The sequence below is a fragment of the Sus scrofa genome, chromosome 13 (genome assembly GCF_000003025.6).
Source record: "Sus scrofa isolate TJ Tabasco breed Duroc chromosome 13, Sscrofa11.1, whole genome shotgun sequence".
Lineage (NCBI taxonomy): Eukaryota > Metazoa > Chordata > Mammalia > Artiodactyla > Suidae > Sus > Sus scrofa.
The window spans coordinates 196,086,031-196,110,411 of NC_010455.5; the positions used below are offsets into that span (position 1 = coordinate 196,086,031).

The following is a 24,381-nucleotide window of genomic DNA, read 5'->3' on the forward strand; positions in this document are numbered from 1 at the left end:
TCTGATGTGTACTCTACACTTACAGCAATCTCAGTTCAGACTGGCCACATCTCAGATGCTCAGTATCCACCTGTGGCCTGGGGCGCCGTCCTAAGCAGCGTCTTGTTAGAAGATTGAGCAGGGCATGAAGGTCTTTAGGAATCTAGGGCAGAGTTGGGGCCTCAGGTATCACCTCTTTGTAGGGGTACCTTCCTCCCATGGAGCCCCACCAGGCCTGCCTAGTGAAGGGGCCGGGGACAGCTGCCTCAGTCCCCTGGGAGCCTGGCCTCCCCAGCTGACCCTTGGCCTCCTGCCTCCCCAGCCCTTTCCTAAGAACCCTCTTAGACATCCATCCTTGAGAAGGGAGAGGTCTGGTAGGAGTCACCAAACTGGGACAGAACCTTCCAGAACCTTCCAGAAGTTGGTCTTCCCTACTCACCTTCATCCCATTCTGCCACCTAGACATCAAAGGATTTCAGGCTGTGCAAACGCACTACGGAGCATCACAGCCCAGAGACGCAAGAACTTTTGAAGGCTGCCCTTGCTTAACCTCATCCCACAGCAGAGAGAACCCAGACTGGGCGCCGAAAAGGGATTTGCTGGGATATCTCCCAGGTTGTAGAGTCAGGACTGAATTGGACCCAGGACCCTGCCCTTGTTTAGAGTCACTGTTCTGCCCTCACGATCAGCTCTCAAAAGGGACAGATGTGAGAGGTTCAGAAAGACCCCAGCCCAGAACCCTTCCCACCCACAATATCACGGGCTGAACTGGCTGTTTACTCTCTGGGCTCGTACTAGAATCATCTTGGATTGCTTTCAAATAAAGCGGTGTCAGGAGCTTTCCCCACCCCAGGCTAAGTGAATCAGACTTTCTGGGCTGGGGCCTGGGCATTGATATTTTTAAACCTCTCAAGGTGATTCTGATGTGCAGTCAAGGTTGAGACCTGCTGGAAAGCATTGCGCAACTTTTAATCTATCCGTATATGCATGAAATAGTAAACACTTTTTATGATGTTTTTCCAGACGTAGAAAATGTGTAATACCAGTACAAAGTCTTCCTTTGTACTCTTCACCCAGATTCCCCAGATGTTACCGTTTATCACATCCACCTTATCCTTTTCTAAGTTGCGGATAAGATGTCCCTACTCACAAGCTCTTCCATGTGCTCCTCAAGAACAAGGATACTCTCTTTCCTAACCAAGAGCAGTGACCAAAATCAGGAAATTAACCTGCTATAATATTGTTTTCTAATCTGTAGACTTTGTTCAGATTTCACCCGTTGTCTCAATAATGTACTTTAGAGCAAAAGAAAATCCCAGCGTGTGCACTGTTTTCAGTTGTCATGTCTCTTTGGTCTCCTTGCAAGCTACAACCGCTCTGCAGTCTGTATCTTTCATGACACGGGCATTTGGGAAGATTATAAGATGATCATTTCGTAGAATGTCCCTGAGTTTGGATTTGTCTGTTTTTTTTTTTTTTTTTTTTTTTGTCTTTTTGCCATTTCTTGGGCCACTCCCGTGGCATATGGAAGTTCCCAGGCTAGGGGTCGAATCAGAGCTGGAGCTGCCAGAGCCACAGCAACGCCGGATCCGAGCCACGTCTGCGACCTACACCACAGCTCACAGCCACGCCGGATCGTTAACCCACTGAGCAAGGGCAGGGATCGAACCTGCAACCTCATGGTTCCTAGTCGGATTCATGAACCACTGCGCCACGACGGGAACTCCCTGTCTGATTTTTTTTTTCATGGTTTCTTCTTATGCGTTTGTACAGGATGTCACAGCAGTGAAGCTGTGTTCTTCTTGATGCATCGCATGGGGAGGAATGGGGTGTCGTCACCCCGTTAGTCTGAAGTGACATTGATATTTGGAGAAGGCATCTTTTAGGTGACAGGTGCCCTCATCAGCCATCCTCATGCAGGGTGAGTCATTGTAGTTAGCAATATATGTAGCAAAGCTGCAAGGGTCTTGAACTCGGGAGAAGCAAGTCTTAAAGCGGAAGAGGAGGAGGAAAAAAAGATTCTGGAACCTGGAGTTTGGGCAAGGGGACCTAGTCCCGAAAAGGCATCCCCAGTGTTGCTCCTGCTGTTGGGATGAAGTGACAGGGGAGCATTTGTTCCGGAAGGGGCTTAGGATGAGGAAGAGCATCAAGGAAGAGAGACGCTGCTCACCTGGGGCTTTGGTGAGGACTAAGATGTTCCTTTTCAATGCTCCATCTGTCACAGGTCAACGCTCTTTCTAAGCTTTGGAGCACCTTGCAGCTCCATCTGCTTTTCCTTTGGGATTGATGGCTTCCACTTTAGCCCCAGACATAGTTGCTTTTAAGATGATGACCAGCTTGATACTTCTGGTAACTCAACCTGTTTATTATCTATTGCTTATCTCTACATCAGATGTGGTTCTTACCACTTCAAAGAATGCTAGAAGGTCAACTGTTTGCTTCTGGCTCGGAAGACCTTCTTACTCCACATATAAACCTATTCTTTGTTTTATAAATGATCAAAACTTGGGTTTCCTTCTGTGTGTATGTAGGGAACAGGCATTGGCAGAGGGGGAGCAGGGGATGATGTTTACTTCTGTCCATCTGGTGCCCCAAGCCTCCCCAGGACCCCTGAGGAGCGAGCGGTTTCCTTGGGGCACGGCTGTCGGTATTTCTGCTCATGATTGTCTTTGGCTCATTGTCAGAATGTGTCATTCCTTTTGCTTTGTTCCTGCTCCTTACTTCATATATTTACCTTCACCTGGGCTGTTGGAGAAACATCACGTAGTCATGGAGATAGTGGCCACAACAAATGGAAGTTCCCCAAACTCACGTTGTCCCGCAGTCACTTCCTCATACCTTGGAACCAAACACCAACGAATGGAGGTGATAATAAGAAAGATGAACATTTATATAGACTTGACTCCTGAGGTCTCCCACAAAAAGATACGCTGGAGGTTTCACCCGGTACCTGGGACCTGATTTGGAGATTGTCTTTACAGAAGTAGTCAAGTTAGGAGTTCCGTTGGGGCGCGGTGCAAACGAATCTACAACTAGTATCCATGGGGGTGTGGGTTCCATCCCTGGCCTCGCTCAGTGGATTAAGGATCTGGCATTGCTGTGAGCTGTGGTGTAGGTCACAGAATTGGCTCAGATCCCAAGTTGCTGTGGCTGTGACATAGGCTGGGAACCTCCATATGCCAAAGGTGCAACCCTAAAAAGCAAAGTTAAGTTAAGGGGAGGTTATTACAATGGCCTCTAACCCAATATGACTGGTGTCCTTATCAAAAGGGGAAATTAGGACAGAGTTAGACACATGGGGAGAATGCCATACAATGATTACAATTATGCTGCCCCAAGCCGAGGAGCAACCAGAAGCTGGGGGAAAGGCCTGGCAATAGATCCTTCTCTAGAGACGTTGGAGGGAGCCTGGCCCTGTTGATACCTTGATTTGGGACTTCCGGCCTCCAGGCCAGGGAGCCAGTACAGTTCTGTTCTAAGCCACCCGGTTTGTGGCATCTTGTTACAGAAGCCACAGGAAGTTAATAGAGCAGATTTCTGAGCACTCTGCGTGTTATAGCTCATTTACCCTTGACAGCGGTCCCCTAAGATAAGTGCGTTATTATCGTCTTCAGTTTATGGATGGCTGTCTTGGGTCCAGAGGGATCGGGCAGCTGATAAAACCCTTCTTTACCCAACCCCCTAATATCCGCCTCCGGCTGTCATCGTATTTCTCGCCTCTCCTTCCACAGCCACCCTGTGCCTCTTTTTTTTTTTTTTTTTTGGCTTTTTTTTTAAGCTATTTCTTGGGCCGCTCCCATGGCATATGGAGGTTCCCAGGCTAAGGGTCTAATCGGAGCTGTAGCCGCCAGCCTACGCCAGAGCCACAGCAATGCGGGATCCGAGCCGCGTCTGCAGCCTACACCACAGCTCATGGCAATGCTGGATCCTTAACCCACTGAGCAAGGCCAGGGATCGAACCCGCAACCTCATGGTTCTAGTCAGATTGCTAACCACTGCACCATGACAGGAACGCCACCCTGTGCCTTTTCTTGCCTTCTGGCCTCCTCCCTCTCAGTCTCCTCTCGGGGGCCATCGTTGTGTCCATCTCTTAAACATCTGCATCCCCCGGCGTCCGGCCCACAGGTGTCCCACGAACCATTCCCTCAGGTTTCAGCTGCCACCTGTGCGCAGATCACTTGCTGGTTTCTCTCCTCCGAGGCCCTTCTGGAGCTTCTAACTCCAGACACGCAGCTGGGATGCCCCACAGGCACGCAGAACAGAATCACAGACCCTGCTCTTAATGTCAGATTTCCCAAGAGGATGGCACTGCCCGTTCAAAATCTGGGAGGCCTCCCCAGGTCTCCCTTGTCCCTGTGCCCTCGTCCCCCTCACCCAGCCCCACGGACTCTAGGGCTATGTCACTGTCATTTCAGCCTGGACCAGCTGTGTCACTGCCAGGCCCCAGTGCAGAATAAAAATAGGGGCCCCTTGTTCAAAAATGCAGAGGAAAGAGCTATTAAAGGCCCTAACATACCTTTTCTTGTCATGTTTTTTTTTTTATTGGCTCTTCAATAATTTTTAAGTTTTTTAAAAAATGAGACTTTGAATTATTAGCATGGATTTTTTTTTTTTTTTTTTTTTTTAGGGCCTCGACTCTGGCATATGGCAGTTCCCAGGCTAGGGGAAGAATCGGAGCTGCAGCTGCCAGCCTACACCACAGCCGCAGTAACATGGGATCTGAGATGTGTCAGCAACTTACACCACAGCTCACAGCCACACCAGACCCTTAACCCACTGAGCAAGGCCAGGGATCAAACCTGCATCTTCATGGATACTAGTTGGGTTTGTAACCCATTGAGCCATGACGGGAACTTCTGCATGGATTATTATTATTATTATTATTTTGCTTTTTAGGGCCATACCCGTGGCATATGGAAGTTCCCAGGCTAGGGGTCCAATTGGAGCTGTAGTCACTGGCCTACACCACAGCTCATGGCAATGCTGGATCCCCAACCCACTGAGTGAGGCCAGGATCAAACCCTCATCCTCATGGATACTAGTTAAATTTGCTTCCTCTGTGCCACAATGGGAACTTCTGGAAAGCCTTCTATTAAGGTTGAAAATTTTATAAAAGAGGAATGAGTGAGAATTCCCATCATGGCTCAGCAAAAACAAATCTGACTAGTATCCATGAGGATGCAGGTTTGAACCCGCATTATATATAGAGAGAGAGAGAGTCAATTATATAGTCAATTATATCTTACCGTGGCTGTATTTATCTCACTCTAGTTCTAATAAAGAAAGACCTGGGGTGTGGAGTTCCCATCATGGCTCAGTGGTTGACGAATCCGACTAGGAACCATGAAGTTGCGGGTTCAATCCCTGCCCTTGCTCAGTGGGTTAAGGATCCGGCGTGGCCGTGAGGTGCGGTGTAGGTCACAGACACGGCTTGTATCCCGAGTTGCTGTGGCTCTGGTGGAGGCGTGGCTACAGCTCCGATTCAACCCCTAGCCTGGGAACCTCCATATACTGAGGGAGTGGCCCTAGAAAAGGCAAAAAAAAAAAAAAAAAAAAAGAAATACACTGGGGTGTTCCCTGATGGCTCAGCAGGTTAAGGATCCAGTGTTGTTGCTGCTGTGACCCAGGTTGCTGCTGTGGGCTGATTTGATCCCTGGCCCAGGAACTTCCGCATGCCATGGGCGTGGCCAAAAAAAAAAAAAAAAAAGGGAAAGAAATACAGTGGGTTCTCATTATTCAAGGTGGTATGTGCTATAAAACCCTGCTGTACGCATTGAAATAGCAAATCCTGAGCCATCATTCCCAGGGGAATACAAACCTGGTTTTATGCATGTTTGTGTTTCAAGACATCTTATTTAACATGCCTTGCTGATTCGCTAATGCTGACCTCATTGCCAGCAGCATTGTGATTTGTGCCTAGATGCAGCCACTCTAACACATGCATTTTCTCAGTAAGGCTCATCCCAGCTTCTTGTGCTTAGGGACACGAAACAAACACCACCACGCTTGGGGCTGTTTGACACAGCAAAATCACCAGCATAAAGCACAGAAATGAGAAAAGCATTGCACCAGCTAGCCCTGAAAAGGACAGGTGTTTATGTGTGCGAGCCGAAACCAGCAGGCAGGGGGTCCATTCCAGCTGGAACCATGCAAGTTGGAAGACTCGGATTTTTCTGAGAATGGCTGAGAAAGTCCCAGGAGAATTGATGTTGCGGTTGCAAATAGATATGAGTGAGTAGGTGAGTTTGCAAAAAAAAAGCAGTCTGCGAATCATGACAGGCAGCTGTCTATACCAACGAACCAGGGTCGGATTTTCCTCCGGTTAATCATCCAGAAGCTGGCCAGCAGCCCGTCCGTGGAAAAGACTCCAGCGTGGTAGTGAATAAAGCAGACATAATGGGATGTGATCACTCAGCTGTCACCCCAGCGGTTGTGTATAAAGAAAGCAACAGCCTCAGAATAGCAGGTGTAAGCTGAGGGCCATCAGAAGTAAACAGGTTCTCAGCCAAAAAGGAGAATGGAAGAGTAGGCAAAGAGAGCCTGGGAGGAGCTCCTGCTGGCCAGTGGAAACGCATCCAACTAGCATCCACGAGGATGCAGGTTCATCCCTGGCCTTGCTCAGTGGACTGGGGATCTGGCATTACTGTGAACTGTGGTGTAGGTCACAGATGCGTCTCGGATCCCACGTTGCTGTGGCTGTGGCCTAGGTGGGCGGCTACAGCTCTGATTCGACCCCTAGCCTGGGAATTTCCGTATGCTGCAAGTGAGGCCCTGAAAAGCAAAAACAAAAAAACAGAGCATTCAGGAGAAGGAAGAAAGCCTGGGCCCCCAGGGACCCTTGAGGGAAGCCGAGCCCACTGGAAAAGGTTTACACCAGGCCCAGGGGCAGGCGTGCCAGGGGTTCAATTAACGGTGAATATAAGATGGAAGCCAGGCCAGCCTGATTACCAGGCGGGCGGCTTTATTTCTCTGTATTTGCCAGCCTTTCCTGTTTCTGCAGAATGCAAAGGAAAAATGCTGCTACCTCCCCTAAGTCGAAGGCGAAACCAAAGAAGGGGGAGACCTGCCCCCAAACCCTCTGTTAGACCAACGAGGGGAGCTGTCACAGATACAGTCTGTCACCTGGCCTGTTCCCTAAGCGTAGCCACTTGCATGGGAACGTCACAGCTGTGGCAAGTTTGAGAAACTTCCCTGCTCTGATTTTGCTACCTGCTTAGGCAACAGAACATGTTTAGTCAAAAGTACAGAAATGGGAGTTCCCGTCGTGGCGCAGTGGTTGACGAATCCGACTAGGAACCATGAGGTTGCGTGTTCGGTCCCTGCCCTTGCTCAGTGGGTTAAGGATCTGGTGTTGCCGTGAGCTGTGGTGTAGGTTGCAGACACGGCTCGGATCCCGAGTTGCTGTGGCTCTGGCGTAGGCCAGTGGCTACAGCTCTGATTGGACCCCTAGCCTGGGAACCTCCATATGCCGTGGGAGCGGCCCAAGAAATAGCAAAAAGACAAAAAAAAAAAAAAAAAAAGTACAGGAAATGTGCCCTGCCCCCAAATCCAATCATTTTCACCTCCCCAGTAGCTTTATTTATTTATTTATTTATTTTTTTTTTAGGTTTACAGTGTTGCTCACCAGTCATCATCTTGGAAAGCTAAAAGAAAAAGTTTTATTATTAAGAGTAGTGAAAGCACTATATGGTTTTCCAATGAATTGAATCAAGCACCAAATGCGTGCCCTTGTCTTCATTTCTGCCTTGAGCGGCATCACCGCTGCCTGATCATCTACACGGCTGAGGGTGGCCCACCGTGAACTAAACCATCTGGAGTCGAAAGGCTGTTTCGGGGGCAGTTGGGAGGCAGGCACCTGTCCGCCCCCACATCCGTGTGTTGGGCCGTGTTGAGCCCTCTGGTTGCTCGGCTTTCCTGAGTGTTTCTGAGAGCCTTTTGTTGTCAAGGGGGCCAGAGCCACTAATTTGGCCAGTGCCAAGCAGAAAAGATCAAGTGTAGATTTCATATCTGAGTTTTAAGTGCTGCTAAAAAGTCGCATGAAGTTATCAAATGCACCTCCCTCCTGCCTTCATCGCCAAGTGGCTCTGTGGTTTAGGGGGATACTCTGCATCCCAAAGAAAGAAAACGTGTTCAGTGTGAATGCCTTGGGTATTTGGGTAAATGGGGATCGATCCACTTACTTTTCGATGAATCTAATCCAGATGTTGTTGGTTTGACCACTTTCTGGGTGGGTACCTGGTTACCGAATAAGGTGTTCATTTTTATAAGATGTGAACTCTGGTTGAAAAAGCTCAAAGGAGGAGTTCCCATTGTGGCTCAGTGGTAATGAACCCAGCTAGTAACCATGAGGCTGTGGGTTCAATCCCTGGCCCCCCTCAGTGTTGCTGCAGGCTGCAGTATAGGTCATAGATGTGGCTTGGATCTCGTGTTGTTGTGGCTGTGGTATAGGCTGGCAGCGGCAGGTCTGACTGAACCCCTAGCCTGGGAACTTCCATATGCTGCAGGTGAGGCCTTAAAAAGAAAGAAAAGGAGGAGGGAGAAGGAAGAGCTCAAAGGAGCACCCATCAGACTGTTCAAAATAAAATGTGAAGGTGCAGCAGAAACTAATCCAGCTAGTAACCATGAAAACTCAGGTTCGATCCCTGGCCTCGCTCAGTGGGTTAAGGATCCGGTGTTGCCATGAGCTGTGGTGTAGGTCACAGGCACAGCTTGGATCTGGAGTTGCTGTGGCTGTGGTGTAGGCCGGCAGCTGCAGTTCCATTTCAGCCCTTAGCCTGGCAACTTCCATATGTGGTGGGTGTGGCCCTAAAAAGCAAAAAAATGAAATGAAAAGATAAAATGGTGAGGGTAATCGCACAATTGTAATTCAAGCTCAGTCCAGTGTATTGAGAATAGTTTATAATCAGATAATTCATATCTTTCTCTATTTCTCTTTTTCTCTGTGTATAAATATACATATATGTATTATTTGAGTATAGAAATATGCATGTATATAATATATGTATATATGTGTATATATACATTCCTGTGCTATAAATGGCGCAGAAAATCCTCTTTGGGGGCTCTTGAAAGATCATGCTAACATGGAAATTGCACTCAGGCGAATGGAATTGAAGGATCCATTACACTCACAGGTCCCACAGGAGGGAGACACAGCAAGCCATGCAGGGCTCCATATGGGCGAAGCACCCAGGGGGTGGCTCAGCCACGCAGGTGGGGGGGCTGAGAGAGAGAGAAAGAGAGGACCCACGGGCAGGTGCCTTCACTGGCAGACAGAGTGGCACGCACTGCAAAGTCATGAGGAGTTGTATTGGTGTGTTGGAATGTCACCGCTTCACAGTCAGGGGAGCCCAGGGCAGGGACCAGGCTTATCACACGAGTGTAGCTGATGGTCTGTGCAGGATGCTCACAGCCCATTCATGGGGATGTGGAGGCACTAGGAAGATAGGAGGTTTACAGCGTTCCCTGGTGCTGCAGTGGGTTGGGAATCTGGGGCTGCTGTGGTGCAGGTTCGATCCCTGGTCTAGGAACTTCCACTTGCTGTGGGTGTGGCCCAAAAATGGACAGTGCAATTACCAGCAAGATCTCTAAGTACTGGACAATGGTGGTGCTGTGAGTATTGATCAGAATCTGAGTTCCCCTTGTGACTCAGGGGGTTAAGGACCCAAAGTTATCTCTGTGAGAATGCGGGTTTGCTCCCTGGCCTCATTCAGTGGTTAAGGATCCCAAGTTGCCACAAGCTTAGGTTGCAGATGTAGCTCAGATCCGGTGTTGCTGTGACTGTGGGGTAGGCCGCTGCTGCAGCCCCAATTCAACCCCTGGCCTGGGCATGTCTATATGCTGCAGATGTGGCCATAAAAAGAATCTACTGCTCAGCCATTCATCTCTAGCCTGTTCTTGCTCTGCTGGTCTTGTTCACACACTTAAAAACTATTCATTACCAGGAGTTTCCTGGTGGTTCAGCAGGTTAAGGACTTGGCTTTGTCACTGATGCAGCTCAGATTCAATCTCTAGCCCAGGACTTCTACTTGCCGTGATGTAGCCACAAAAACCACAAACAGAAGTTCTTGTTGTGGCTCAGTGGTTAACGAACCCGACTAGTGGCTCAGCGGTTAACGAACCCCACTAGTATCCATGAGGACACAGGTTCCATCCCTGGCTCACTCAGCAGGTTGAGTGCTGCCCTGAGTGTAGTGTAGGTTGCAGACATGGCTCGGATCCTGTGTAGCTGTTTCTGTGGTGTAGGCTGCCAGCTACGTTCTGATTCGACCCCCAGTCTGGGAACCTCCACATGCCTCAGACGTGGCTGTAAAAAGGAAAAAAGAAACAAAACCAACAAACGAAAATCCCCACATTATTCATTGCTTTCCTTCTATATGTCAGACTTTCTAGCTTCTGGAACTAGAGCAATAAATAAAACAATATCCCTGCTCACATTCAGGAGCGGGAGAGAGTGACAGCGCATCTGCATGTAGTGAATTAGCAGAATCAGGGATAGTGGGGCAGGAAGGGCGTGTTTCTCAGAGCAGCTCCGAAAAGCCTGTCTGATAAGGTTACATGTGAACAACGGGCAGGATGAAAGGGTAGAGGGGAGAGAGAAAGCAAATATTTGGAGGGAGAAGCTTTCTGGAAAAGAGAACAGCTGAAGCAAAGATCCTAAGGTGGGAGTACGTGTGGCCTTTTTGAGAAACAAGAAATTGGAGCCGATGGGAAGAATTATAAGGGTGAGGTCAGGTAGGTAGTGGCGCAGTGGTTAACGAATCTGACCAGGAACCACGAGGTTGCGGGTTCGATCCCTGGCCTTGCTCAGTGGGTTAAGGATCTGGTGTTGCCGTGAGCTGTGGTGTAGGTCGCAGATGCAACTTGGATTCGACCTCTAGTCTGGGAACCTCCAGATGCCATGGGTGTGGCCCTAAAAAGACAAAAAGACAAAACAAAAAATCAGAGGGTTGGTGTGCAGAAAGAGAAAAGAGGGGGTGTTGGGACAAAACACTAACAAGGCAAGAGACCATTGAATAAGTGATCGTCAGAAACCAGGGTTAAATACAAGAACTCGAAGCCACGGGAAGTGGGAAACGGCGCCTGGTGCCACATGGAAGAAGAAAAGCGTTCATTCCTCAAGGCGGAAACATCACAGAGAGAACTGGGAGCCGTTCCTTTAATTGTCAAATGTTAGCAGCCAACTTCCAGGGTTAATTTTTTCCATTATTATGGATCAGAAATTGGAGAGTAGGAGTCCCCATCATGGCTCAGTGGTTAACGAACCCGACTAGCATCCATGAGAACGTGGGTTCAATCCCTGGCCTTGCTCAGTGGGTTAAGGATCTGGCCTTGCCATGAGCTGTGGTGTAGGTTGCAGACTCGGCTTGGATCCAGTGTGGCTATGGCTGTGGCATAGGCCGGTGGCAACAGCTCCAATTCCATCCCTAACCTGGGAACCTCCATATACTGCAGGTATGCCCCCCCCCAAAAAAAAGAAATTGGAGAGTATTTTAATCCCATACACTTTGGGGTTCCTTTAAATGCTCTTGAAACTATGGAAAGCATGGAACATTTTGCAGTTTTTGTGCCTTCAGAAATAGTATTTTGGGAATTACCGCTGTGGTTCAGCAGCAATGAACCAGATTAGTATCCATGTGGATGTGGGTTTGATCCTGGCCTCAACCAGTGGGTTAAAGGATCTGGCGTTGCTGTGAGCTGTGGTGTAGGTCTCAGACACAGCTCGGATCCCACCTTGCTGCGGCTGTGGTGTAGACTGGCAGCTGCAGCTCCCATTCCACCCCTAGCCTGGGAACTTCCATAGGCTGCAGATTTGGCCCTAAAAAGGAAAAAAGAAAAGAAGAAAAGAAAGAAAATCAAGCAGCTTTATTGTCAAAGAGAATAGCTTGAGTTTGTTGAGAAAAAAGTGGTCAGATTGGATTTTCCCGAATTTGTAGGTGTAAAAGTAACATCTCAGGAGTTTCCTGGTAGCTCAGCAGGTTAAGGATCCAGTATCGTCCCTGAGGTGGCTTAGGTCGCTTCTGAGGCACCAGTTCGATCTCTGGCCTGGGAACTCCCACATGCCTCGGTGGGGGGGGGGCGCTCCCCCCACCCCCGCAAAAAAAAAAAAAAAAAAAAAAGTAACATATCAGAAGCCAGCAAGTTAGCCAGATTAACACTCAGCTGGTTCTTTTCAAGAAGCACAAATGATTAATGGTATAATCCCCGCCATGAATATGAGCGTGTCCTTAGGGCAGTTTTATAGAATATGAAAGCAAACGTCATTTACTCTTTTCCCGGATGTCTGAGTCCTAAATCTAACTGAAAGCTAAGCCAGGAACCAGTGGATTCAGGGCTACTTGTCCTTGCCTGTTTGAGGGGCTCCCTCTTCCCTAGAGATTGAACTCCCCATCTCTTTTCCACCCAGCACCCCCATGCAGTCCTCAGGGAATGAAACTGACATGCCCAGCCGGTGTGTAAGGTGCTCTCCTTGTGCTGTTTCTCATCACCTGCCTGTCAACCCTGTAACGTAGGTATGTCTCCTATTTTACAGATGAGCAAACTGAGATCTAAAGGAGTTATAGTTAACGTGCCTGAATAAGCAAGTGATCTGAAGGATTGCAAAGCCTGAATTCCCTGCATCGCAGCTGTGGCCTCCACCTCTGTGCTTTGGCGCTTCTTTTCCAGGGCCACACTCATTGGAGAACCACCCAGTCTGCCTGGTCATATCCCCTCTCTCACACACATCAGCACATGGAAACCTCCCTGCCTGTGGGCATTCCATAGAAGCTCACTCAGTCTCTGCTTCCCACTTAAACTAATGCAGTGTTTTGACGTCAGTGGCAGGAGTTCCCACTGTGGATTAATGATCCTACTTGTCTCCGTGGAGACTCTGGTTCAATCCCCAGCCCAGTCCAATGGGTTGCTGCAGCTGTGGTGTAGGTTGAAGCTCTAGCTCAGGTTTGATACCTGCCCTGGGAACTTCATGTGTCTAGGGGGTGGCAAAAAAAAAAAAGTGGCATTGTGAAGGGTGGTGACTAGTAGGCTAATTAATGAGACTGCTAATCCCTTTTATCTCTTTAGTAATTTTACTGACTTCAATGGTAGCCTTTCAGTAGCAAGGTCTTAGCTCAAAGAAATGATTTCCCCCAAGGGGACTGAAGGTCACCTGGGATGGTGTCAAACACAGTCACAGACCAGTGAGATGTGTTTGGTGAAAGTTCTTGTACTCAAAGACCTACCTGCTTCCTACCCAACACAAGTACTAGTTGACAGAATGCCAGAGTATTAGTCAGAGTAGGCCAGCTGCTGAAACCAGCAACTCCCAAATCTTGGTAGGATCATCAAGATAACGCATTAGCTCTTGCCCATGCCCTGGTCCAGTGGAATTGGACAGGCAGAGAGGCTGTGCTCCATGCGGTCATTCAGGGACCCAGGTTCCTTCCATCTTGTGCTTCCACTATCTCCTGCGTCCTCAGAGTTTGTCCATGTTGTGTCACTCTCTCACATGTGACAGCAGATGGGGAGAGAGAGTGAGTAGAGGATCACACGGGTTCTCGAGGGACAGATCTGCAAGTGACAAGCATCACTTCTGCCCTCTCTCCACTGGCCAGAACTTTCCATGGTCCACTATATTATCCGGAGGCCTGGAAAACCTGCTCCTCCCATGTGTGTCTGCCCTGTGTAGATGCTCATGTTACCTCTGTCCTCCTCTGGTCTGTGTTGGGGTCTGAGCACATCATTTAAGAGCAGCACAGTTCCCTTCATCGCCCAGGTCACTTGCGATGCCCTCTCAAATCTCTAAAAATAGTCTGATGGCTCTAGTTGTCTTCATTATCAACCTCTAGCATCAGCTCTTTCCTGCCAAACCTGGGACTAGAGAAGGACTTAAAGTCTAAATTCACTTTTTGATCTAAATGCTCTTGGGTGTGTGGTGCCCAGTCATGAGCCCTTTATCCATTGTGGGGTTTTTTTCCTGCATCGTTAGATGCATTGACTCATTGCTCTAAAGCCCCGTGGGCTGCCCTTTCCTCGTGCTTTAGCCAAACTTTTGAAACACACTCACAAACACAAAAGAAAAAAAAAATACCCTTTTCTGGAAAGAACTTCAAACAAGTAGAAACACCTTTAAGTATTTGTGAATAAAAGGGTGTAGTCTCTTATCTAAAGCATTAACTGACTGGAGGGTGCTGCTTTCTTAAAAAAAAAAAAAAATGGGGGTGGGTGGCTAGCGATGATAACACAATTGAATCCCATTCTCTTTCCAGAAGTCAGGCTGTGAAATTGGCCCCTGGTGATTAGGGACCGGAGGGCAAGGATGTGGGGTCCGGGCCTAATGTACTTGTATCTTGCACTTGGAGTAACTCAGGCCAACATCAGTCCTTGGGAAACTTGGACTTTTGTGGCGGCCTTCTGGCTTCAGAAAAAAAAGAGCAAGCATTCACAGCCAGCTTGGCGCAGAGGAAACGAATCCGACTAGGAACCATGAGGTTGCGGGTTCGGTGCCTGGCCTTGCTCAGTGGGTTAAGGATCTGGCGTCTTGGTGAGCTGTGGTGTAGGTCGTAGACGTGGCTTGGATCCCGCGTTGCTGTGGCTCTGGCGTAGGCCGGTGGCTACAGCTCCGACTGGACCCCTAGCTTGGGAACCTCCATATGCCACAAGAGCGGCCCAAGAAATGGCACAAAGACAAAAAAAAAGAGAGAGAGAGAGAGAGCGACCCCACAGACTCTCCTTCCCCTTCTACCACATGAGAACACAGTGAGAAGAGGCCAGCTCTGAACGAGGAAGAGGGATCTCACCAGAATGTGACCATACTGGTGTCTCGATCTTGGACTTCCAACCCCCAGGCCTGTGAGAAATGAATTTCCATTGTTTATAAGCCACCTTGTCTGTGGTGTGTCGTGATAGCCTGAATGAACTAAGACAACAATATAATGGGTTGACTGTCCCCAACACATGGGAAGAGTGAGTGGGCTCATTGGGGAAGCCAGAGAGCACACTGGAAGGGGCTTTAGACTGGGAGCTGGATCATCTGTCATCTGCCCTTTGTTCAAGGTCAACCTTGGCAGCAGGCTCTTCCTCTTGCCTGTTCCTACCTTCATCTTGGGAGGGGCCTAGTCCAGAAGGCATCTTCTTGGCTCCTGTCATCCTCATTTCCAATAACCTTTTCTTCCATTGACCTCTTACACCTTCTTCCATGGGCATTTCCATCATCCGAAGCTGCTCCATCTAGGAATCCATTCAAGCAATGTCTGGGCACAAGGTTGCTGGTGTCATTGACTGTCCCTAGTCTGGCCTTGTTGGGTCTCAGCAGGGCCTCTGTTCCTTGGGCCTCTCCTGTGCTCATTTGTTTCCCTGTATTGAGCTTGGAGCCTACAGTCCATCATTTCAACTGTCTCTTGCTAACACCCACTTTCAAATTTGTTTGACCTTAACCCACAGTAAGAAATAGAATTTAATAGGAATCCCATTGTGGTTCAGCAGAAATGAACCCATGAGGATGCAGGTTCGATCCCTGGCCTCGCCCAATGCGTTAAGGAGCGGGAGCTGTGGTGTAGGTCACAGATGTGGCTTAGATCTGGTTTGCTGTGGTTGTGGCATAGGCCAGCAGCTATAGCTCTGATCTGACCCCTAGCCTGGGAACCTCCATGTGCTGTGGGTATGGCCCTGAAAAAAACAAAAAACACAAAGAAAGAAATAGAATTTAATATAACCTAGGGCTCATGTGTATATATATTTATACACACACAAACAAATATGCATAGACCTCTCCCCACTTTTAAACAATCGTAATTATTTCAAAATCTTTCCCTGGACATTAATTCTTAATCAATAATCTTATTTCTCTCCTCATCTTCAGCAAGCTATTGCAAGGGTTACCTGTACAAACTACTAGTTTCCCACGGCTGCTTGTGACAAATTATCACACACTTAGTGGCTTGAAACAACACAGGCTTGTTTTCTTAGGGTTCTCAAAGTCAAAGTCTAACATCAAGGTGTTGGCAGGGCTGCATTCCTTCTGGAGGCATCAGGGTACAATCTGTTTCTTTGCCTTGTCCAGTTTCTAGAAACCGCCTACATGTTTGGCTCCCGGCTCCCCCATTCCAACCTCTGGTTCTGTTGCCACATTTTCTTCTTCTGACCTTCTTGTCTCCCTCTTGAAAGGACCTTGTGATCAGATTGGTTCCTCCCAGACCACCCAGGAGCATCTCACCAGCTTGAGATCTTTACTTAGTCCTTGTGGCAAAGCGCCCCCCCCCCTTTTTGTCTTTTCTAGGGCCACACCTGCGGCATATGGAGGTTCCCAGGCTAGGGGTCCAATCGGAGCTGTACCGCCGGCCTACACCACAGCCACAGCAACTCGGGATCTGAGCTGCGTCTTCGACCTACACCACAGCTCACGGCAACGCCGGATCCTTAACCCACTGAGCAAGGCCAGGGGTTGAACCAGCATCCCCATGGTTCTTAGTCCGGTTCGTTAACCACTGAACCAGGACGGGACCTCCCCGAGTCCCTTTTATAATGTAAAGTAACCTATTCAAAGGTTCTGGGCACGGAGGGGCTGTTATTCTGTCTACCACGTGACCCATCTTAGATTTTCCTTAATTTCCTCTGACTTTTTGACCTTTTCTAAACAGACTTCGGTTTCCCCCTCACCATCCCAGATGCCTCACCAAGGGGCCTCGGTGCCCCCCATGTTGCTAACAGCAGTGGGTAGTTCTTTTTTTTTTTTTTTTTTAAGGGCTGCACCTGCGGCACATGGAAGTTCCCAGGTGAAAGGTGGAATCAGGAGCTACAGCTGCCGGTTTTCACCACAGCCGAAGCCATGCAGGATCCGAGCCGTGTCTGCGACCTACACCACAGCTCACGGCAACACCGGATCCTTAACCCACTGAGTGAGACCAGGGATCGAACCCGCAACCTTATGGTTCCGAGTCAGGTTTGTAACCCACTGAGTCACGACAGGAACTCGCCGCAACGGGCAGTTCTAATTGTTCTTCTTCTTGACCTCTTAGCAGCTTCTGACACAGCATGTCATTCGGAATGGGGTCTGGGCGGGCACCTGTGGAGACCACAAGGTGGGAAGGCCGGTGGCCTATCCTCACATGTGCTTCCTGCTGTCACTGCGGAGGAGGCCACGTGCAGGTGGGGCCACCTGCTGTAGACGGTGTTCATGACCCTTTGCTGTGTAAATCAGCCACAGGCTCCACACTGTCTAGACTTTATTGGTATAAAGTCTTGGTCACAAAACTTTGCAGGCACAGGTTTTTTAAACAAACATTTTTATTTAGCTACCCACAAAAAAAGTACACAGATCCCAAGTGTGTAACTGGGTGAACTTTCACAGTGAAAGTAAAACACATACCCCACCCTTCAGGTCAAGAAACAGAGCTTTGGGAGTTCCTGTCTTGGCTCAGTGGTTAATGAATCCGACTAGGCACCATGAGGTCGCGGGTTCGATCCCTGGCCTTGCTCAGTGGGTTAAGGATCTGGCGTTGCCGTGAGCTGTGGTGTGGGTTGCAGACGCGGCTCGGATCCTGTGTTTCTGTGACTCTGGCATAGGCCTGCTGTGACTCTGGCTAGGGCTCCAATTAGACCCCTAGCCTGGGAACCTCAATATGCCGCGGGAGCAACCCCAGAAAAGGCAAGAAAACCAAAAAAAAAAAAAAAAGAAAGAGAGAGAGAGAGAGAAAGGCAGAGCTTTGTCAGCTCACACGCACCCCACCTCCTGTCCCCTTTCTGTCACTAACCCCTCTCTTCCCCCAGGTAGCATTATTCTGGGGAGGCATGGGTGGTTTTATGCTTTTTGGGTTTTTTTCTCTTTAAATGGACTTTTTTTTTTTTTTTGGCCAAGCCTGTGGCATGCAGAAGTTCCCAGGCCAGGGATTGAACCCAGGCCACAGCAGTGATGCCAGATCCTTAACCTGCCACCAAGGAACCCTGAATTAGAGTATCTTTTTAAGAGAAGTTTTAGGAGTTCCCAGTGTGACCGGGTGGGTTAAGAACCCAGTGTTGTCTCCCTGAGGATGCAGATTCCATCCCTGGCCTTGCTCAGTGGGTTAAGGATCCGGCGTTGCCAAAAGCTGGGGCATAGGTCACAGATGCGGCTCAGACCCAGTGTTTCTGTGGCTGTGACGTAGGCTGGCAGCTACAGCTCCAATCTGACCCCTAGCCCAGGAACTTCTATATGCCACAGGGGCAGCTGTAAAAAGAAAAGAGAGAGAGAGAAATAAAAAGAGAAGTTTTAGGTTCACAGCGAAATGGAGCAGAAAGTTCAGAGTTTCCCATACACCCCTGCCCCCACACTGGCAGAGCCACCCCCACTGTGGACACCCCATACCAATGGTGCATTTGTTATAATCAGTGAACCAACTTTGACCCCTAAGTATCACCCAGAGTCCATAGTTTACACTAGGATTCACTCTTGACATTGAACATTCTACAGGTTTTTAAAAAATGCATAAGGACATGTGTTCCCCATGATGGGGTCAGGAAGAGTGGTTTCATTGCCCTAAGATTCCTCTGTGCCCCATCTATTCATCCCTGTCTCCCCCTGAATCTCAACCACTCCTGCTGGCCATGAGCAGAGTCTCCATAGCTTTGCCTTTCCTGGACATATAGTTGGAATCCCATGGCGTGGAGTCTTTTCCAACTGGCTTCTCTCACTCGGTCATATACATTTAAGTTCCCCCATGTCTTTGGGGGCTTCATAGCTCATTTCATTTTAGTGCCGAAGAATATTCCATTATGGGATGTAGGCACAGGTCTTCGAAGAAGGAATTGGGCTGAATCTAGAGCAAGTTCTCCTGCTGAAGTCTCTTCTTTGTACTTGTGGCCTGTTAGGACTGATAGACTGGGAGGGGGCCTCCCCTCTCCCCTCAAAGTACAGAAGGGCCCCAAAGACCTGGAGTTAGTTCTGGGCATTCAGCATCTGCCTTTAGAATATCACTCTCAGAACATGCAGATGGGATGCTGGTGGGCTTGGACCACTGCACTGCATCGTACTGTGTTTCTGATGTACATGGTTCCATGGAGATCAAGTTCATTTACTGGGGACAGACTACATGGAAAAGAGGGTGAACAAAGGTGATGGCCCGAGCACAGAAGTTCCTTTCACACTCGTGGAACAGTCTGTGGAGCAGGCGGTGGTGCCCTCGATGAATCTGGGACCCAGGCCCCTTCTGTCTTGTGGCTCCACCTGCCTCGGGGCCTTATCATTACCTTCGTGCATTGCCTACAGTAATGCACAGCCTTTTTTCTTTCTTTTTTTCTTTCTTTCTTTCTTTTTAGGGCTGCAGGTGCATCGCATGGAAATTCCCAGGCTAGGGGTTGAGTCGAAGCTACAGCTGCCAGCCTACGCCACAGCCATGGAAACACCAGATCCGAGCTGCGTCTGTGACCTACACCATAGCTCATGGCAATGCCGGATCCTTAACCCGTTGATCGAGGCCAGGGATCGAACCTGCATCCTCATGGGTACCAGTTGGGTTCATAATCCGTTGAGCCACAGTGGGAACTACCGCACGGCCTTTCGAACAGATCATAAGCCCTAAGCCGAAGGCGTGGTCCCAGAATTACTCGAACATTTCATCAGCTGCTCCGCTGTAATGCATGATGGGGTGAGGAACAAGAAAGTTTTAGTGACAGAGCTAAAGAGACCCAAGGATGGGGGTACCAGCTGGGGAAACTTCAGGGTGGGGCTGGCCTAGGGGCAGCATCAGTACCACCCTGAGTCCCCTATATGGTTCATAACAGGATGCTGAGATTCTATGAAGAAGGCTGGGACTTACACACATCATGGCTTTATCCGGGCCTGCCTGTGTCCTACATGATGACACTGACCTGGGGCCCCTGGACCCCTGGAGGCCCAGTCCCTCTCAGTGTCTGTGGGATGCACCTTGTGAGTGACAACATTCCAAAAAGCAGGACCTGGCTCATATGCCTGCTGCCTGATGGCAACTTTGCTGCTCAAGCTAGACTTTACTGCTCTAAGTCAAGTTAACTTGGGGTAGCTGATTTCTTGGCTATGCTTATGATGGTTTTCAAGGGTGGGAAGACCAAAAAAAAAAAGGAGTTGCAGTGCGAGGCCACCCGTCTGGATGAAGTGTGCTGGCGAGGATGCCCAGTCTCCATCCTCAGATGGGCATGCGTGGATTGGCAGGTGTGACCACCCTCTGGCAGAGCATAGAGTCCCTTTTCTGTAACTGAAACCTAAGCAGGAAGGAGTTCCCGTCGTGGCTCAGTGGTTAACGAATCCGACTAGGAACCATGAGGTTGCGGGTTCAATCCCTGGCCTTGCTCAGTGGGTTAAGGATCTGGTGTTGCCTTGAGCTGCGGTGTAGGTCGCAGACGTAGCTCAGAATCTGCGTTGCTGTGGCTGTGGTGTAGGCCAGTGGCTACAGCTCCGATTGGACCCCTAGCCTGGGAACCTCCATATGCCGCGGGAGCGGCCCAAGAAATGGCAAAAAGACAAAAACAAAAAACAAAGAAAAAAACCAAACACCTAAGCAGGAAGAGCTCAGCACCACCAGTCTGGGTGGGAATCCGGGAGTTCTAGAGTGCCTTCCTCCACGCCCCCTTCCCCCCGCGCCCCCATCAGAGGCCGAGGGCTGCCAAACCATCTCCCACGCACCTCGCCAGAAAGTCCCTGGCTTCCCTCCCAGCTGCCTTGCGATTGACCTTATGAGGTGTGAGAAGGAGGAAAGGAATCTACATTTCAGATCAACCTTCCTTCCTCCTTTCTGAGAAACAGGCCAGGCCTCCAGCGCCGGCCAGCCCTCAGAGCCCAAGGCCTACAGGACTCCCCCCAGCCTGCTGGAGATCCCGGGACGCTGGGATCCGGAGCCCGTATGAGTTTGCCAGAGCTGCTGTAACAAATAACCACATACGTGGGTGATCAAAACCAACAGAGATGCATCCTCTCACAGTTTTGGAGGCCGGAAGTCTGAGATCAGGGTGTGGGCAGGGGAGTTCCCATTGTGGCTCAGCAGGTTATAAACCTAACTAGTATCCATGAGGATGCAGGTTCGATCCCTGGCCTGGCTCAGTCCGTTAAGGATCTGGCGTTGCTGTGGCTGTGGTGTAGACTGCCAGCTGTAGCTCCAATTCGATCCCTAGCCTAGGAACTTTCATATCCTGCAGGTGTGGCCCTAGAAAGAAAAGGTGTCGTTGGGCCAGGGTGCCTTGAGAGTTTCCAAGGGGGCCTCTTTCCCTACTTCTTCCGGCTCTGGTTGCTCCCGACAGTCGTTGCTTGGTGTTCTCGCGGAAGCATCACTCTGGTCTTGACGTGGCCGTCTCTCTCCGCGTCTCGGCTCATCAGGACACCAGTCATGCAGCGTTGAGGGCCTCTCTCACTCCAGTGTGACCTCATCTTAACTGATTACATCTCCCGCAAGCCTAGTTCCAAACAAGGTCACGTTCTGAAATTCTGGGTGCACTTGAACTTGGGGAAGGGGCACCATTCAACCCATAACAGGGCACGACCACCTGCCCCTTCCCCTCCCTTCAGAGAAGGCGCTTATCGAGGGCAGAGGGCCCACCTCGTTTTCTCCTCCAGGACTGAGGCAGGCCAAGGAGCGAGTTCCTGAAATAAAACGGCCTCCCCTTGTTCCAGGAAGGCCTGGCCCCCTTAGTGGGAGATGAGAGAACCCAAGTCTCCCCAGGACAGGCCTCCATATGCCCAAGGGACATCCACTCATAATTTTTTCCTGCTTTAGAGAGATGCTTCAGGGCCAGTTGGCTCCTGGCCAGTCCCTTCGTGCTTCCTGGTGGGAAGGTGCTCCCGGAGCCTTACAAGGGGCCATCTCAGATGGAAAAGCTGGCACCCGCTCCCACCGCCCCAGGCTCTGGGCTGTCCAGGGTCCTCTCGGGCAGCAGCTGAGCAAACCCCACCCCCCGCCCGCCCCCGTCTTCCTCACAGACCGCCCTTCCTCCCGGGGGAGCCCACGTCCTCCTGTGCTGAAATCCAGGAAGGAGGGGTGCGTTCCTGGGCCTCTTGTAACCCAGCTGAATATTTTCCAGGTTACCTCACCAAACTCCTGCAAAACCACACCGCCTATGCCTGTGATGGGGACCACTTGAATCTGCAGTGCCCTCGGCATTCCACCATCAGCGTGCAGTCGGCATTTTATGGGCAAGATTACCAAATGTGTAGCACACAGCAGCCTGCCTCCCAGCGGGAAGACAGCCTAACCTGTATGGCGCCTACCACCCTGCAGGTATGGCCTTTCCTAGATGCTGAAAGGTGACAGAACGGTTTCTTCACACTGTCCCTCTCTGTCCCCTCTCTCTCTCTGCATATACTTATGATTATATAGTTCACTCAAGAGTTCCCGCTGTGGCACAGAGAATGGCTCAGTTTGCTGTGGAGTTGCGGGTTCAATCTGGAGCCAGGCACAATGAGTTAATGGATCCTGCGTTGCTGCAGTTGCAGCTTGGGTTCAATCCCTGGCCTGGGAACTTCCAAATGCCACGGGTGTACCCTCAAAAATAAATAAATAATTAAATAATAAATAAATAAATATTTTAGTCAAAGCAAACCTGATCCATGAAAATCTCAATGTAGATAAACCGCCAATTTTCCAGGTGAGCTATTCTTCGCGTCTCAAAAAGATTCTTTATCAAACAAGTCTACATAGAATTCCTTCTTATTGGTGCGCCCCCGAATGCACTCACAGAATGAATTTGTCCATAGACACACTCACTGCAGTAAAGCAGAGGACGGTCGTGTCATGTCCGGCTTCAGTCTCCAGGCCCACGTCCCCCATCCGCGTCCTGGTAGAGAGGGAAGGCTGTGGGTTCTTTAGTGGAAACCGCAAGGCAGACATCAGAGGTCATGATCAAATTCTTAAAGAATGCATTTAAGGAAGGGATGTATCAGTAATTATTCTCTTTTTTTTTAATGGCGTGCTTCTATGGTTGTAGATAATCATGTTATTCTGGTTTGGGGTACTTTGGGCAGCCGCTGCTGGTTCATCCTTCTAGATAGTACCAGGAATTAGGGGTGGGAGTGGAACAGAATCATTCTTTCTTCAGTCGGCATTAGGGAAACATTTGATCTTCGAGGAAGCCCAAACCAATATATCAATGATGACCTTAGACTGCTTTGGCTTCCAATGATCCAGGCAACCTCTACTCACTGCCCCTGGGCCCTCAATGATTATAACTAATTGGCCAGGGCTACAGAGTCACTTGGCCTTGAATTTTTTTTAATGCTTCCAAAGTTCCATGTGAATCCATTGATGTCAGGGTAGTTAGAGCAGGCAGCAAATTAGATGTCAGCTCGATTTTGTCAGTCGTGGGAAATGGTGAGTAAAGGTAAATTTCCTAGAGCAACTGAGGAGAAATGGAATTAGCTTTAATGCTGTGCTGCTCTCCCTACAGCCTGAAGAGGAGAAGCAAACATGATGTGATGATGGAAGGATTTTTCTATTTTGTGTACTATGTATTGCTCCCATCCCAAGCATTGTAAGATCTGGGTAGAGACACCAAATGAGGAGCCAAAAGAATGTGTTTGAATGAATCCCTTGGTTTCCACACCCTGAGGAGAGATTACAGGTTCCTTGTGGAGCCAGGCAGTTCCTTTCCCTGTGAGCCCCACCCTATCCCTGACCCTTCCCTCTATCCTCAGAGGGCCCCATTCTTCACCCCAATAGCCCTATCCACCCATCCCTGCTACCCAGGCAGTCTGCTGTCCTCCTAGGTACAAGAGAAGAATGTTGGCCAGTGCCACCAGGGCGGAAGTGCCTACTTTGTGAAAGTAGGAACTCCTGGCACCCTGCAGTCCCAAAGCTCTGGCACCAACCTCATCCTCCAATGTGGGTGCCTGCCTCTGCCAGGCATCCCCGAGGGAAGAGGATGTTCCCATTACCAGGCAGACAAGTCAGCATTTGTGAACACAATTCTGATGTTGTTTGCAAGATGTGTTTGCCAGAAACATCTCTGGGCGCTGCTCTTTCATCTAGAAATCAAGAGATCCTTTACTTTGTGTCTTTTGACCTGCTTTTGGGAACTGAGGCAAGGTGCTTCCTCAGAGGGCGGTTGCTTAAGGAAGAAGAGAGTGGGTTGATGTCTGCACAGGAGCAGTTCACCTGACCTAGCCCATGGCTACGTGGCTACAGGAAGCCCCCACCGCATTTTCCAGCTGTAATACAGTTTGGAGGGAGCTCTGCCTTGGGACTCGTTCTGTGGTTGCAAAACAGGGATCCATCCAAGAGCTGTGTTATTTCATGCTGCTCTCAGCCACGAGAATATGCATCATCACCTGGGTCCTCTGGGTTTCCCTGTGCATTTTTCCTGATTTTATGCTTATCTGCAGGGCTTCTGAGGTGATGGGGGACGCCTGGTAGGGCCAGTATCTTTCATGGAGATGTCCCATGAGCTACTATGAGAACATGGCGACTCAGGTTCCTGAATCGGCACTAA

The 24,381-nt window shown here is 49.5% G+C and overlaps 1 protein-coding gene across 3 annotated transcripts in view; it reads left to right on the plus strand.

Moving 5' to 3' along the window:
* EVA1C (eva-1 homolog C) overlaps positions 1-24,381 on the plus strand; it is a 105,031-nt gene that overhangs the window by 18,388 nt on the left and 62,262 nt on the right. For all 3 annotated transcript variants that reach the window (XM_021070917.1, XM_021070918.1, XM_021070919.1), the window contains exon 2: positions 21,979-22,175. In XM_021070917.1, the coding sequence (XP_020926576.1) occupies positions 21,979-22,175 (197 nt within the window). The remainder of the gene's footprint in view (positions 1-21,978; positions 22,176-24,381) is intronic.